The sequence below is a fragment of the Nestor notabilis genome, unplaced genomic scaffold (assembly GCF_000696875.1).
Source record: "Nestor notabilis isolate BGI_N333 unplaced genomic scaffold, ASM69687v1 scaffold4179, whole genome shotgun sequence".
Classification (NCBI taxonomy): Eukaryota; Metazoa; Chordata; class Aves; order Psittaciformes; family Psittacidae; genus Nestor; species Nestor notabilis.
In genome coordinates, this window is record NW_009943102.1 from 41475 (window position 1) to 56153 (window position 14679).

At 36.4% G+C, this 14679-nt stretch overlaps 1 protein-coding gene across 1 annotated transcript; it reads right to left on the reverse strand.

Moving 5' to 3' along the window:
• Nucleotides 1-1767: 1767 nt before the first annotated feature.
• Nucleotides 1768-13782, reverse strand: TRAM1 (translocation associated membrane protein 1; the record flags this gene model as incomplete). Its single annotated transcript, XM_010021725.1, has 10 exons — nt 1768-2408; nt 5648-5805; nt 6755-6898; nt 7457-7561; nt 7650-7720; nt 11286-11370; nt 11771-11829; nt 12733-12849; nt 13048-13169; nt 13693-13782. Coding segments are annotated over 10 exons (1025 nt in total), but the record flags the coding sequence as incomplete, so codon positions are not given.
• Between the last annotated feature and the right edge of the window lie 897 nt (nt 13783-14679).

The following is a 14679-nucleotide window of genomic DNA, read 5'->3' on the forward strand; positions in this document are numbered from 1 at the left end:
CAAGGTAGAGAATTAAAAATTATTGCTTTTGCCTCACCCAAAATGATAAACATGTATTTCTAGTTATGACACAAGAGACAGAAGATCCTGACTTCTGACACTCTATCCAAGTTCTAGAGCAACTGAAATTACTCTGTATTACTTGGAAGAAAGCAATAACTCCTATAAGGCAAGGATGAAGAGAAAGCCATTGTGGAAAGAAAAGTCCTTTTTCAAGAAGTCCAAAGGCCAAGAACATCTCTAAGGCCAAAAGGAGACAAAAAGTAATGTCAATATTAACAGGCAATATACTTTTTCGAAGCTTCTGGAAATGAACCTGACTTTTACATTTCAAGATTACTGTGACAAAGAATGAGGTTTACAAGATACCATTTGCCTTTATGATTTTGACAGCCCCAGTAAAACCAGATATCACAAGCAAACTGACTTAAGAGTCAAAGTACCAGACTAGAAACTTTAAAAAGTTGCCCCTTTTGGCTTAAGGTACAACTTGAGAGCAAGGCACATGCAATAATGACATCTGTGAAGGTCTTTATAGAAACATCAGACATGAAATATGGTTTTAGTATTTAATGTATGCAATTCCCTCAAAATTTCTGAGTTCAAATTTTCCATTTCATGGTCAGATCACACAGATTCACAGTTTCATCAACTGAGTTTTATTTCCTCAACTAAAGACACAGTATAGCTACTGCCACAGAAGCCAACTGGGCATACTGCAGCACACGCTGCCCCAGAGTTCTCAAGCTAAGCAAGACCAACTCCACTTCAGGAGCTGTGAAGCAGATACATGGGAACTGTGACTGAAATGACCCAAAACATTGAATAAATTATACTGCAATAACTCTCAATAGCACTAAACAATTGAAGAATGGATAGTTACTTGCAGAGATTTTGTACTAGAAACATTTATTCTGTATAGTAAGCAAACGAACTGTAGAAGATACAGAAGGCAGATTTATAACTTTGTTGGGTATAAACCTAACTATAGTATCAGTTTTTTAATTAAAACTATCTTATTTATCAGCTCGATTGCTCATAATTACTCCTCTCAATCAATAAGCAGTCCAATACTTGGGTTAACTTGAAAGACCGATTTAGCAACTTCTTCTTAAGACTAAATTAAACCTCTAACTCATTCTCAAGTGAAATTGGTTGAATTATACCCGTTACAGAAGGGTACACAGGAAACATTAACTGCATATAAACTGGAAAATTAACTGGACAAAGCTTCACATCGAATACAATTACAAAAGACAGATAATGGAAAAATTCTTAAATTAAGACTTTTCCAGTTGTAGCAAAGGGCACAATAAATCAGTTTTAAGAAGTTCTAGCTTTTAAATACTTTTTCATAAAAATATATATAGGAGAAATCAAACCATTTCCTAACAGAGGTGAAACAAAGCAAAGCAGTCAGAATAAAGGAATGTTTCTTGTAACGCGATCCATTTATCTAACAAATTCCCTCTTCACAGAGCATTAAGATGCCTCCTAGAACAAACACAAGCACCACACTGGAAGAATCTCCACCCTCTAAAATGAGACAGACAAGTTTCCAAAGAAGGTCCAACGCACACTAATTGTCCAAGATACGTACACTTTAAAGCACAGACAGGAGTTAACAGTGCTACTCAAATCAACTCTTCCTATGACCATACATGCTCCCTTCTAATGTTCAAGTGCTAAAGCTATATCTCAAAAAGGTTTTTGCTCCTTGTATGAGATTTCTAACCAACAAACAATAAGACTCTGCAACATTTCCAATCAGTTCAGTTTTGTTTTAATGACATGGGGCAATTCTTAGAGCACACATTGTGTAGCTAATGACTACAAAATAAAGAGGTTTATTGGTGTGGTCTTGGAATCCCAATTTGAACTGTAAATTTGACTCCAGGTAATTAACTGAAAAGCCAGAGTATCTGAAAATGCGTACTAAGTTTTTACCTCTATTTTGCAATACTTCTTGAGGAACTTGGAAAAAGTGAAGTTGGCAGAACAGTATATATCACCAAGATTACAAAAGCTGGAAGGAAATAATACATTGCAACAGTGATCCTCACTAAGTGAAGTTATTTCATCACAATAAATGTTTAAAAAAGTGTCAATGTTATTTAAAAAGTGTTGTATTCCCCTCCCACCCAAGTATTTGAAGATAAACCTTTTTCCTTAGTCAAAATGGCTTTTAAAAAAAGTTTCTCAAAACAACAGCAATAATCAAAAAACATGAATTGTATTTTCTTTAATCCATAACATCTCTAGTGCTGAAGGGCCATCCATGTAAAAAGCAGATTCTTTGGGGACATTAGTCAGTTAACTTAATAAAACCCAGTTTTACGAGGATTTATCCTTCCTGCTACGAGGCGAATCTGCTCCATTTGAGGTCACTGTTCCGTTTATTCCATTTTCTAGAAAAAAGAAGAAAAACATTTTTCAAACACAGTGAGACACACTTCATATTTTATTACTTTTTTTTTTTTAGGTCCTATACAAATAGTCCTTTAACTTCTTTTCTGATGTATTGTCTTAGTTAAAACGAAAAACAACACTCAGCATTAAACCTCATCATAATTAACAGTACAGTAAAGTTTTTACAAAGTGCAAAATTTAAAGTTTCCTATGATGAAGTCTGGTTTCCTGACATGGCCACACACTTAAGTATGTGCGTTATATATATCTAGACTGAAAATAAAGACCAGCTATAATATTTTAGAAGATATTATCTTAAAATGTAAACCACTCAGCCTGTAGATGTAACTGTCCTTTGAAATTCTGGAGACACAGGTCACGTAATGAATTCCCTAGTATAGGTCTTTATTGTTTATCTCACCCATTTAGTATTTTAATTCTTGCTGAAATTACACTCCTCCACTCACCTTTACAAGCTTTTCACATATATAGGATACCTTTATGTATACACACACATTTTTAAAAGTGTATAATGTAACACAGAGAATTTATGTTCTAACGAAGATATTTACACAGAAAAGATGGGCAGAAGTAAAGCACTAGTTGGATTTGAGATGAGTATGTGTACACCTGAAGACTTCCAGCACGAGACCAGGCACCTATCTTAAGAATACAAAGCAGGAACGTGTTATCAGCTGCAACTTCTATCCCACTTCTGGGCCAATCGAAAGGTCTCAAGAGTTTTAATCTGTTCAAGCACCACAGAGGATTTTATAGCAAATGTTTGTCCTAGAACAATGACCCACAATCTGTGTATTTATAATGCACACAACTTACAGTAAAATGGAGCAACATGATACCACTGTGAATTGAAAGTATCCCTTTTATTCAGACTCATCACAACCCAAGGAAGGCGATACCTTGTCAGACAGTAAATAAATTCAAAAACCCAGATCTGAAGAGCAGAGCACATAGCCAGCTATAATGCTTGCTGCTTAACATCTCTGCTCCAATTTATAGTATCATTCTGACTTCAAGCAACTGCTGTGGGCTTTTTTAACTGGTTAAATTAATGTTTTCCATCTGCAAATGTGTTGCAGATCACCACAGAATGTGGCCAACCCACAAAAAACAACTGTTGATCTCCCTCTCTCCCCCACTCCAGCCAAATGCTCCCATTTAGGCAAACAAGCAACTCCAAAAAAAACCCCCAAACCCAAAATCAGAAACCTGAGAATGAGACCAGACATGGGCCCAATTAATCACATTGGAAAAGTCAAAGTCTATCCAACACACTTGGTTGTAAACGGCACCACCATTTTAAGCCTACGTAAGGTGGACTTCGGATACTTTTCAAAAAGTTCATGGTATTCATAAATTAAGCTTACAAACAATGAGCTGGACCCAAGTCAGCTAACTGAAATCATATTTTCTTTCACAGTTAAGTCAAAACAAGTGAAAGTAAAACAAAGAACAAGAATCAGCATGTGCCTGGGTACTCCACCTACATCACCAGTAGGATTTTTCTACTGTCATTTCTTGCTTTTGGCACAGTCTAAAAGTAACACATTGTGCCCTGGCTCCAAGAATCCATCCAACCACAAGAAAGGGGAAAAAAAAATAAAAAGGAAAAAAAAAACAAAAAAGGAAAAAAACTCCAACAACAAACGCCTGTTTTAAACAGTCTTACTGCATATATTGCATATATTACTCTTTCAAAAACAGTCTTGCTGCATCTTGTGCAAGTGTTCTGAACAGAAAACATTGCAGGAATCTTCAAAACAGAAGAACCTGAAACAACACTAGTCTTTTGCATTTTAAAGTTCTTTTCTTTCCATTTAAAATTAGCTGTAAAATTCTCCAGTCCTTAACACAGGGATAACTCAGTTATTCTGTGAATTAAACCACAATGCCAATTAAATGACTTTTTCTCTATTCATTTACCACTTTCCAAGTCTCCACTGAATCTGGGTGAAAACCAGCAACTTCACCAAATTGCAGGAATTAAATAGTTTAACAGATTTTAGAAAGCTGCTACATTTTTGACTCACTGTTTAAAATGACGTTTAAGTTAATGCTTTAAAAACATTTGTTATAGAAGATTTAAATTAATTCCACAAAAAAAAGACAGATGCAATGAAGATGAAGCTCTGATTAAATAGTACGCCTACATAGGCTACTCCAGTCTAACTGGATTTTCTGACAAAAAAAGAAAACCCCACCACCACACAAAAGCCAAGTTGTGGCAATTACAAATCATCAAAAGGGAATACAAAAAATACTCTAAAGAACATGATTTTAATAAAAATTAAAACTTGGAAAGCCCCCCAAAATTACTGGATTGATCTCTGACCACAAATCTCAGTTCTCAGTGCAGATGTTCTTTACACATTACAGTCGATCTATCAAGAAGTGAACAGGTTGGCAATACATGCCTGCCAAAATAAGGTTCTGAAACAATTTAAGCAGTTTCAGAAAAGTGCACAGGTTATTCAAGCTAGCAATTAAATACACAGAAGTTTAACCATGTTTAACAGTTAAGAAGTTTAACAACAGAAATACTGAAATGTGGGGATTGTTTTTTAAAGGAGCACGTAATTTTCCTTGCAGGAAAAAGCATTCAATTCATCTTCCATGGCCTTTCCATAGAGAGTGTGACATAATCAAGTCAAACCTTGAGTTATTAATTCATTTCCCAAGGCTTCTACACAGATGTATAGTAAGTAGGTATTACCTCCCCTCAAAATTAGTGACAAAATACTATTTTTAGTAAAAATAGTCCAATATAAGCTTATTTTCTGAATGGATCAAACCATCTCCTTGCCCTAAACCCTCAGAATTCAGTGTCAATGAGAAGCAAGCTTGGAATTTATTGCAAGGAAAATTCAGCAGTAATCGATTATAAGAACAGAACTAAACCCGTGCCTGCTCCCCTTTTATAAGGGAATAAGCATGGCACATTTTGCTCAAGTGATAAAATTATACCTAATAAAAATCTTGTGTTGCATTAACTACATACTAATTCCTTCATTCAGCCAATTAGAAGAGAAAATCCAAACAATTAATATATAGGGATTTTTTATTAACCCCAACAATATCCACCAATATTGTCTCTGTAACTGAGTCATCTCAATTGCAAGTTAAACCTAAAATGTTTCTCTAGCAATTACATTAAAGAAGGCTCTCCATTACCTAAATTTTGAGAAGTCATGGCAACAGAAAAACTGAAAACACAAACCTCTTTCTTTTCTGGAGTTCTTTCCTTTAGCTGTTACAAACTTCTTTTTCACGGACTGAGGCTGAGAAGAATGCTCTCTCCACCTCCGAAGTTGGAAATTAATGAACTTCCACATCATAAATGCTTGAGTCATGCAGATGGAGGCCAGCACACTGATTCTAGAAAGTGAACACATGTAAAGGTTTATCAGTAAGCTTATCTCATTCAAATACAACAGGAGAGTAGAACACCACCTCAGACAGTTTCTTCAATGTCATGAACTGCTTTTTTTACTCAGGCTCCTCAAACACATCAGAGTGATTCTGTCTCAAAAACACGAATTTGTAAAAGTTCAGTTTTGCCTGGATTTTCTTTTGTGACTTTCTGTCTCCCCACCAGTAGCATCCACTCCCTAAGCCTTGCAAAAGTTAGCTCATATAGGGCAACTGGGCTTAGCACAACTGAACAAAACTAGATACAAAGTCTCTGCTCCCCATCAAACCCAGGAAGTACTAGATTTCTTTCCCACTTTCTCCTTTCTCAGTGTTACTCTCAAGGTTCCAGGCAGTAACAGCTGAAAATGGTTTAAGAGAGTCTTGCAGTTCTGTGTAGCAATTCTGCAGGGTAATGCTGACATTGTCAATGTTTTAATAACTTCCTTTTCTGGATTTAATTTATAAAAAGGCCAGGTGGTTGGCTGAACATTCTGCATCACACAGCAGCAACAGGAGCTGTAATAAAGGCAGAGAAAGAGGTAGGAATCTTCAAACAGGACCAAAGATGCTTTGGCTGTAATACCTTGACCTCTACAAATAAAAATTACTGCAATTCTCCAAAACATTTGAAAGTAATTTCTGTCAATATTAGCACGACATTCCTTTAAATTCTGGGTTTTTTTTTTCCAACAAAAAACCCCAAGCAACCAGTTACAAATTTATCAGCTGTACATGGTAAATTCTTCATTTCACTGTGCCTTACAAGTTGTTACATAAGCTATTCCTATTGATCCCATCGGTTGCATGAAAACACCTAATTCAGAATTACTAGCATTAAGACCGTATCACTTACATTGTGCATTTCACACAGGTTTACAACTCATGCTTTAGAACAATTCCAAGTTCACTTTACCTAACAGCCAGGATATTAAAGTTTCCAGTACTGAAATTCAGCTGCTGATCTTCTGCTCTTGCCAGTCCAAAGCCAAAAGTGAGGACGGAGAGAATCAAGGTGAGAAGCCTTCCCAAAACAAAAAGAACTGCCCAGAGTGAAAATCTACCAAGAAAAACACCACAGACACTAAATGAATTTTCCATTCACAAGTACTAACAATGCAAATATTTACTCTTCCCCATGTGAATTCGTTTGAGATTTAAGAACTTACCTAAATTCATTATTGTGCATTTATCCTAAACTGCTCTTGTATTTCTAATACTCATAGACAAAAAAGCAAGAAAAGCCCTGCCTCACCATTATTTTTTTTTTACAAACCAAAACTACGTTCTGAAAACTGATTTAGACTTAATAGGAAATGTTTTCCAATACTATTAGAACATAAGCATGTTACTAGTTTGTACAGAACTGGCTATATTAACAATCTATGCTGTTCCTTTCTCTACCAATCTTCTTTTTTTTTTTTTAAAGTATTAGTACAGCGTGGAAGGTTTTGTTTCATTTTACGCTGCTGCTAACATTTATTTAAACAGTATGTAGAACTGTGGCCTCTAAGGAAATGCTGTTTGAACATTATCGTTATTTTGGTTTCAAGGTTAGTTAAATACATAGGGCTTTGAGACAGAAATTATACTCATTTAGAAGATAAAGTCTACGTACCCTTTCTGGTATTTTTCGTCACTGAAGTAAAAAAGACGGGATATGTGGAAAAGAAATTCAACGAAGTAATGCAGTACCAGAAGAACAAGTCCAAGATGGGTCAGACTATCAAAACAAATAAAACAAACATTCAGATGCTTTGTTAGATGCTTAGGACAGAAAATGAAGCCAGCAAAATTTACAATTTACTTACTTCAGGAGATAGGCTCCAGCAATATGAAAGAGGTAAAGACCAATGTAGACAATCTGGCGAAAGATATCTTCCTATCAGGAAAAAAAAAGTAATTATGCATTATACACAATGCTACACATTATTGTACAACGTTACCTAATACCACAAACTTGGAAATTCTTCTTGGTTTATCAGCTACCTTAACGCGGCTTGTTCGGCACTGAATTACTCAGCCTAGATAATCTAATTCCACAAATATAACTTACTGCTTATTTACCGGTAATAGTTGGTACCTTACACTTGTGCTATTGTGAGCAAACGCATGAGACATGAAAAAGATGCTTTTTAAAAGGGCCTGGTTTTATTCGATGCAACTACTGTGAATTTGTACTAACTACTACGATACTTATTTGGTATGTATTACTGCATCATCAGATAACTTCCTACAGTTCCGCATGTTTGTGGCCCGTCAGATTCTGTCAAGTTGCTACAGAAATAAAGTAACAGTCTATGAACCCAAAATGAACAGGTTTCCAAGTGTTGACATCCATTTTAAAAATCCAAGATCTTTCAAGATTCTGGCAGACTGCTGCTGGCAAATACAGAGAATAATGTTATTAACCAGTCATGCTAAGCCACATGGTCACACTTCCAGCTAGGTTTTAGCCAGCCTCGTTAAACGGAACACTTCACAGAGATGAAATAAGAAAGAGGAAGAGACATGAATCAAGTATAGACACACAGCACACTGAAAGCAGAAGGTACCATCTGTGAACAGAAGAATCACTAAAATAAGCTAGACCATGGTACAAATCTGTCTTGAAGTGGTATGCAGAGTACATTCAGTTGTGCTTAAGAAACTCCTACTTTTTGGAAAGATTCCCTAAACTCCAAGCAAGGGGCTTCAGCTTTATTTTGTATGCAAATAATAATTTTCTTTTTTAAATAATGCCTAAAATTTTACTCTTGTAAGATCTATACTATGTTATGCAATATTCCATCCCAAAGCCTACAAAAACACAATTAAACACTTGTCACAGCAGCAAACACACAAAGAGCAAGAAAACACATAAAGACCTACTTTAAAATATCTGAAAGAAACAAAAAGTTTTTTCAGACAAATCAGAGAATAGCCAGTACAAATGCTCAGTTTCTCCAAGTACTTCCAGGACGAGCCCTTTGCACTTTATTTACAGAACTGAGGTAACATTTGAACAGCCCATGCTGCACCCTTAGAGAAGCTGTCAGACTGAAGGCCTCCTGGAACAATGCAGCTGGAGATATACACTGCTATACAGAAAGCCAAATCAAGAACTTTTTTTTGTCTACATCAGCAGTACAGTCAACTAGACCTGAGTAAAAGAAGCAGGTTCCTTCAAGAGAAAGAATAAGGCATAGAAGCCAAGATGGCAGAGGTTAAATAGTGGTGAAAGAAATATAAACTATGAACTTGCTAAAACAAATGAATAATGCAGAAGTCAAGAAGCCAAAATTCCAAGCAGTGACCCAGCAAAACACTACTATTCAATAGAGCACTATGCCACTTGCAACAGCTGTCTTGAATTTATGTTAAAAACACCCTCTGCACTTGGATATTAAGCTAAATTTCAAAGATATCACTACCACAATATGGGAACATCATCTGCAGTGTATCTGCAAAACATCAGTGTTTATACTGTGTCTGATCAGCATGAAAACAAAACACTTCATCACTATCTTCCCAAGCCTCTTCTATGCTCTTGAACAAAGACCTATGGTTACATAACACGTCTGTTTCATTTTCTTCAATAAATCAGAACTCCAGCAACAGAGATGCAGTCTAGTTGCAGCAACAACAGTCACAGAATGGTTCGGGTTGGAAGGGACCTTTAAAGCTCATCTAGTTCCAACTCCTCCTGTCATGGGGCAGGGACACCTTCCACTAGACCAGGTTGTTGAAAGGCCCAACTTGGCCTTGAACGCTTCCAGGATGAGGCATCTCAGCTTCTCAGGGCAACCTGTGCCAGTGCCTCACCACCCTCATCATAAGGAATTTCTTCCCAGTATCTAATCTTAATCTACCGTCTTTCAGATTAAAATCATTGTCCCTTGTCCTGTCACTACAGGCCCTGATAAACAGCCTTTCTCCATCTTTCTTATAAGCCCATTTCAAATATGGAAAGGCCACAAAAAGGTCTCCCCTGAAGCCAACTCTCCTCCAGGTTGAACAACCTCAACTCTCTCAGCCTTTCTTCAGAGGAAAGGTGCTCCAGCCCTCTGATCATCTTCATGACCCTCGCCTTCTGGATCTGCTCAGATTCATAACTTTCTTGCAGTGGGGACCCCAGAGCTGGACACAGTACACCAGGTGGATTCTCACCAGGGTGGAGCAGAGGGGGAGAATCACCTCCTTCAACCTGCTGGCCATGCTTTCCATTCATCCCCAACCTGTATTGATGTTGAGGATTTCCATGACCCAGGTTCAGGACCTTGCATGTGGCCTTGCACAACTTCATGAGGTTCACCTAGACCCAACCCTCAAGCCTGTCAAGATCCCGTGGGATCACACCCCCTTCCTCAAGCAAATCAACTGCGCCATTAAGCTTGGTGTCAATCTGCAAACTTGCTGAGAGTGCACCCAAATCCCACTGTCTACATCACTGATGAAGATAAACAAAACCAGCACTGGTTCCAGTACAGATCCTTGAAGGACACCACTCAGTACTAGCTTCCACTTGGATGTTGAAGCACTGACTGTAATTCTTTGGAAGCAGACAGTTCCTTATCCATCTAATAGTCCATCCATTAAATTAATCTCTCCAATTTAGAGGTACAAATGCTGTGGGAGACTATATCAAAAGCCTTAACAGAAGTTCAGGTATATGACATTAGTAGCTCTTCCCTCATCCCCCTATGCAGTTACTCCACCACAGGCAGCCACTAAATTAGTCGAGATTTGCTCTTAGTGAATCCATGTTAAGAGTTTAAATGAATGAAGTTTAAAAAAGAAACTGCATACACAAAATGAGCCTGAATGAGCCTGAACAAAAACATGCAAAGAGACTACTTAAATTGATCCAGGAAGGCAAGAAGTGTGCTACAACAAAACCTACAGCAAACTCAAGTGTTCTGAGAACCCCAACAGAGAAAAACCTTAGGGGGAAAAGGATGCTGTTAAAAATTGAGCATTGAAAAAGAAATTCAGTACACAACTATCCAGAACTTCTGCTCCAGACAGTGGTATTTAAATCAAATCCTAGAGTTTAATATTCTTTGTACTTACGAAATTATTCACTGCTTATATTCTACACCTGTGTTATGATTCATCAAGCAATTGTGATTTCAATGAGACTATTCAGACTACTAATTACAAGAAACAAAAAAAGTTTGGAAAGAAAATCTCACATTCATTTGTTCAAGGGAAAATTCTTTTAGTAGATGAGAAATATTTACACAACAGATACACAGCAGTTTTACTGCTGTTGTAAATATAGGATTTAACAAAAAAACCCCAAAAAACTACTTTCTCACACAGACACTTGAGCACCCAAAATTCCATCAGGAAAAGTGGGTAACAGAAGCAAGAACAAGGTAAGAAATCTAGGGTAACGCATTACTCTGTTCTACTGTTTTAAGTCGCTTGCTTTAGAGTTTTTTCCATTTCCACTTTGAACTTACTTTTTTAGTTTTCTGGAAATACAGTTCTGGAAAAGCATGAAACCAGTATGCCAACTGTAAGATGTAGAAAAACTTCATTTGAAACCTGTACAATACAGGAAGAATTGAAGAATATTACTTTTTATCAATGAACTTAAAACATTTCAGAAAGTTGCTAGTGAACACATTTAATCACTGGCTCTAAAGAAAAATGGAGATCCTTCCTGCCAGCCAACTAAAAAGTAAGATTTTTTTTTTTTTTAAGAAACTCATTAAGACAAATAAAGCTTGTAAAAACTTAATTCTTTAAATAACAGCTAACAGAAAGAGAACTCTGCAGCTACAAACTGACAGAGAATCAAGTTCCTTCATAAATATGAGTAAAAATATATGAACAACTAATACAGTCTTACAGACTACTTATGCCACATGAATTGTACATGATACACCCCAAGTTTAAAATACTCCCTCCTCTCCCCAACAATCCTCTAATGAAGAGGCCTTACGGAATCAGAGTGTGTGGATAGTCCCTCCACAGAGAGGTTGGATCTGATATATAATTCTCCTAAAAGAAAACAAGCAACAAAACCAATAAACCCTCAAAGATGCCACTTCCTAGTCAGAAATAATGAATGAGCATACATACATGTATTTATGTATATGCGTGTGTACATACAAACATGCATACATCTACACACACAACTAAAAGCTGCAGATCAACATATTTCCTTTTATAAAAAAACCCCAAACCCACAAGCAAACACACACACAAACCCAAATTAAAAAAAAAAAAAAAGACCCAACACAAAAAACCCCAGAAAAACCTCACGAATCCCTAAACCAAAGACCAGCTGGTTTAGAAAATAAAAAGCAAACCAACAAATCAAGCATTCATTCAAGATACAGTGTCCTTATGAGATGGTGGTTATTTCAGCATCACTGTAGTTATAATTCTTCCTCTGTAAACTGCTGACTAGCTTGGAACTTAACTAAGAGAAGGAAAACTTTTACGGAGTCATTATGTTAAGGAAAAAACCCCACTTTTTTTTCAAACTAAGCTCATACACATGCAGCCACTAGCAAAGAGCATACCATTTGAAAGCATGCTCACCTGAGCCTACAGCAATCTGTTCATCCACACATTCCATAAGCTGCCAAAATGCTATGCATGATGCTTTTTTTTTTTACATTTAGTTTACACTAACAAGCCAATACAGAAAAAAACTACAGAGAATGAAGTATCATAATAAGGATTAAAAAGCCTCAGCTTATTCAGTCGACTCAGACTGAGCAACAGTAACACTACTGGACTTCATACTCAGTTATGACTACAACCTACACAGAATCCCTAAACTTGTCCCTGCTTTAATATTAAATCCAGCTAAAACCAGAAAAATTAGCCAAAAAATTATCATCATAAGTGCAGTTTTGAAATCTTGTAACACATCAGAAGAGAAAGCATACTTACAGAGACAAGAATACTTGTTCCCCAAACACAGGAAAAAAGGTAGAATGCGCTAAGTTGCCCAGACTCATTGAACTTGCTATGCTTCGTTTTCGAAAAGTGCATTTTCCTATTAATTTTCTGAAATGAAAGTCCATTGTTATTTATATGCTGTAGTACTTAACACCTGTCAACTGCACTAGAACATCTAAAAGTTTCAATGCATGTTATAACAGTTAAAAGCTTTAATGCAAAAGTTTGCTTTTAAGTTAATAGTCTTAAAGTCTAATTAAAACCTGACAATTATCTTCATGAAAGGATTTAATATTTTGTACTTACATCCAGTACGTACTCCTGAATTATAGCATGTATGATTATTGCTACAAGCATGTAAAAGAAAATTGTAGCCAAGTCTTTGATGCCATAGTGATAGAGAGAGATTGTTTCTGCAGATTGTTCTTCTAAAAGACAAACAGAATTAACTGTTAGCCACCAATACAGTTTAATAGCTAACAAGCTTGTTTCCCAAAGTGAAGCCTTTCAGACAGTGGTTTGCAGTCAGCTGAACAAATATAAGTCAATCCACCATATCATGAGTTAGGTCAGTATATTGTTTACAGTCATCTTCTCCATCACATCACAAACTAAATTTGATTCTGGAAAGATATATTATAAAAATGAAAACCTAAGTGCATTTAGGAAGCTTACTCAAATGCATTGAAAGCGGACAATAAAATGATGTTAAACTATCATGCTGCTTTGAGTAGCAAAGATCGTCACAAAATCAGAATAAGAGTCAGATGGTGTTTTAGCACTAATGATGGATCCAGCAGAACAGAAACGCTGTCCCTAGCCTAATTAATTAAAATGGAGTTTTAATAAAAATAAAGTCCTTGAAAATTGCTTATTATCTATTCAAATTGACAAATGCACTTACCCTCAGTCTAGAAAGCACAGTGTACTAACCTCCTGTAAGATACATACCTGTGGCAGGAATGGTAACATTATACTGAAGTGTAACAAAAATGACAGCTGCTTTTGCTGTAATCTGAAAGAGAAAAAAACCCAGAAGCACTATAAAGTTTCAGTCTGATGTGGTTTATTTCAGTGAAAAACACTTGCCCACAGTTTTAGCACCCTTTCCCAGCACGTTTGTCCCCTCCCACTAAACTGATCAACTCACTCAATCACACCACTTCACCTGGCTTTCCAAAGACAGAACACATTGCATGATCTCTGTTCTGTAAGCAAACCTATCATCTCTTGAATGAAATATCCTCAGAAATGTTACTTACAAGTAAGTCTTTTCTACAATGTTAAAACAAAACCACATGCTGCAATTTTTTTCTCCATACTGTATTATTACATTAACAGAACGTACAATACCATGTAATTCCTAGACCACGATGCATGCAGCAACAGCTGAGAATAAGCCTCATTTAAAACTACTTTTTAACTCGACAAAATTTAAGGTCAATATCATATTCGTAAATCTGTGGATGATTTGGAAAATGCGGGCAGGAGAAGAGAAAGGGCATAAAGAATGAAGAACCATTTCAGGCCAGCAGCATGCCAGCTCAATACAACTAGCATTCTTTTGACCCTGGGGATCCTTTGGCAAGAAGCGTAAAACAAAATAAATGAGATTTAGCAGTGATACTACCCCTATATGATGGACAGTAAGAAAAAGCAGAATGGATAAAAGTGGGGGGTGGTGGTGATACTATAAAAAACACCAATAAATAACCAGGAGCACAAGTTCTCTATATAAATTGATTTTCAACTTTAACGTTATTTTTGTTGAATTCCAACACGAATCAACATGTCTTAACAGAGAGGGAAAAACAGGCAGGCTTTGCAATATTTATGATCTGATTGTTTCTCATTTCTGTAAAAACCTAGCATCCTTATGGATGGACTAACAAAATCTTCTTTATGACTCTTGGAAGGATACTTGGAGTATTTAAAGTG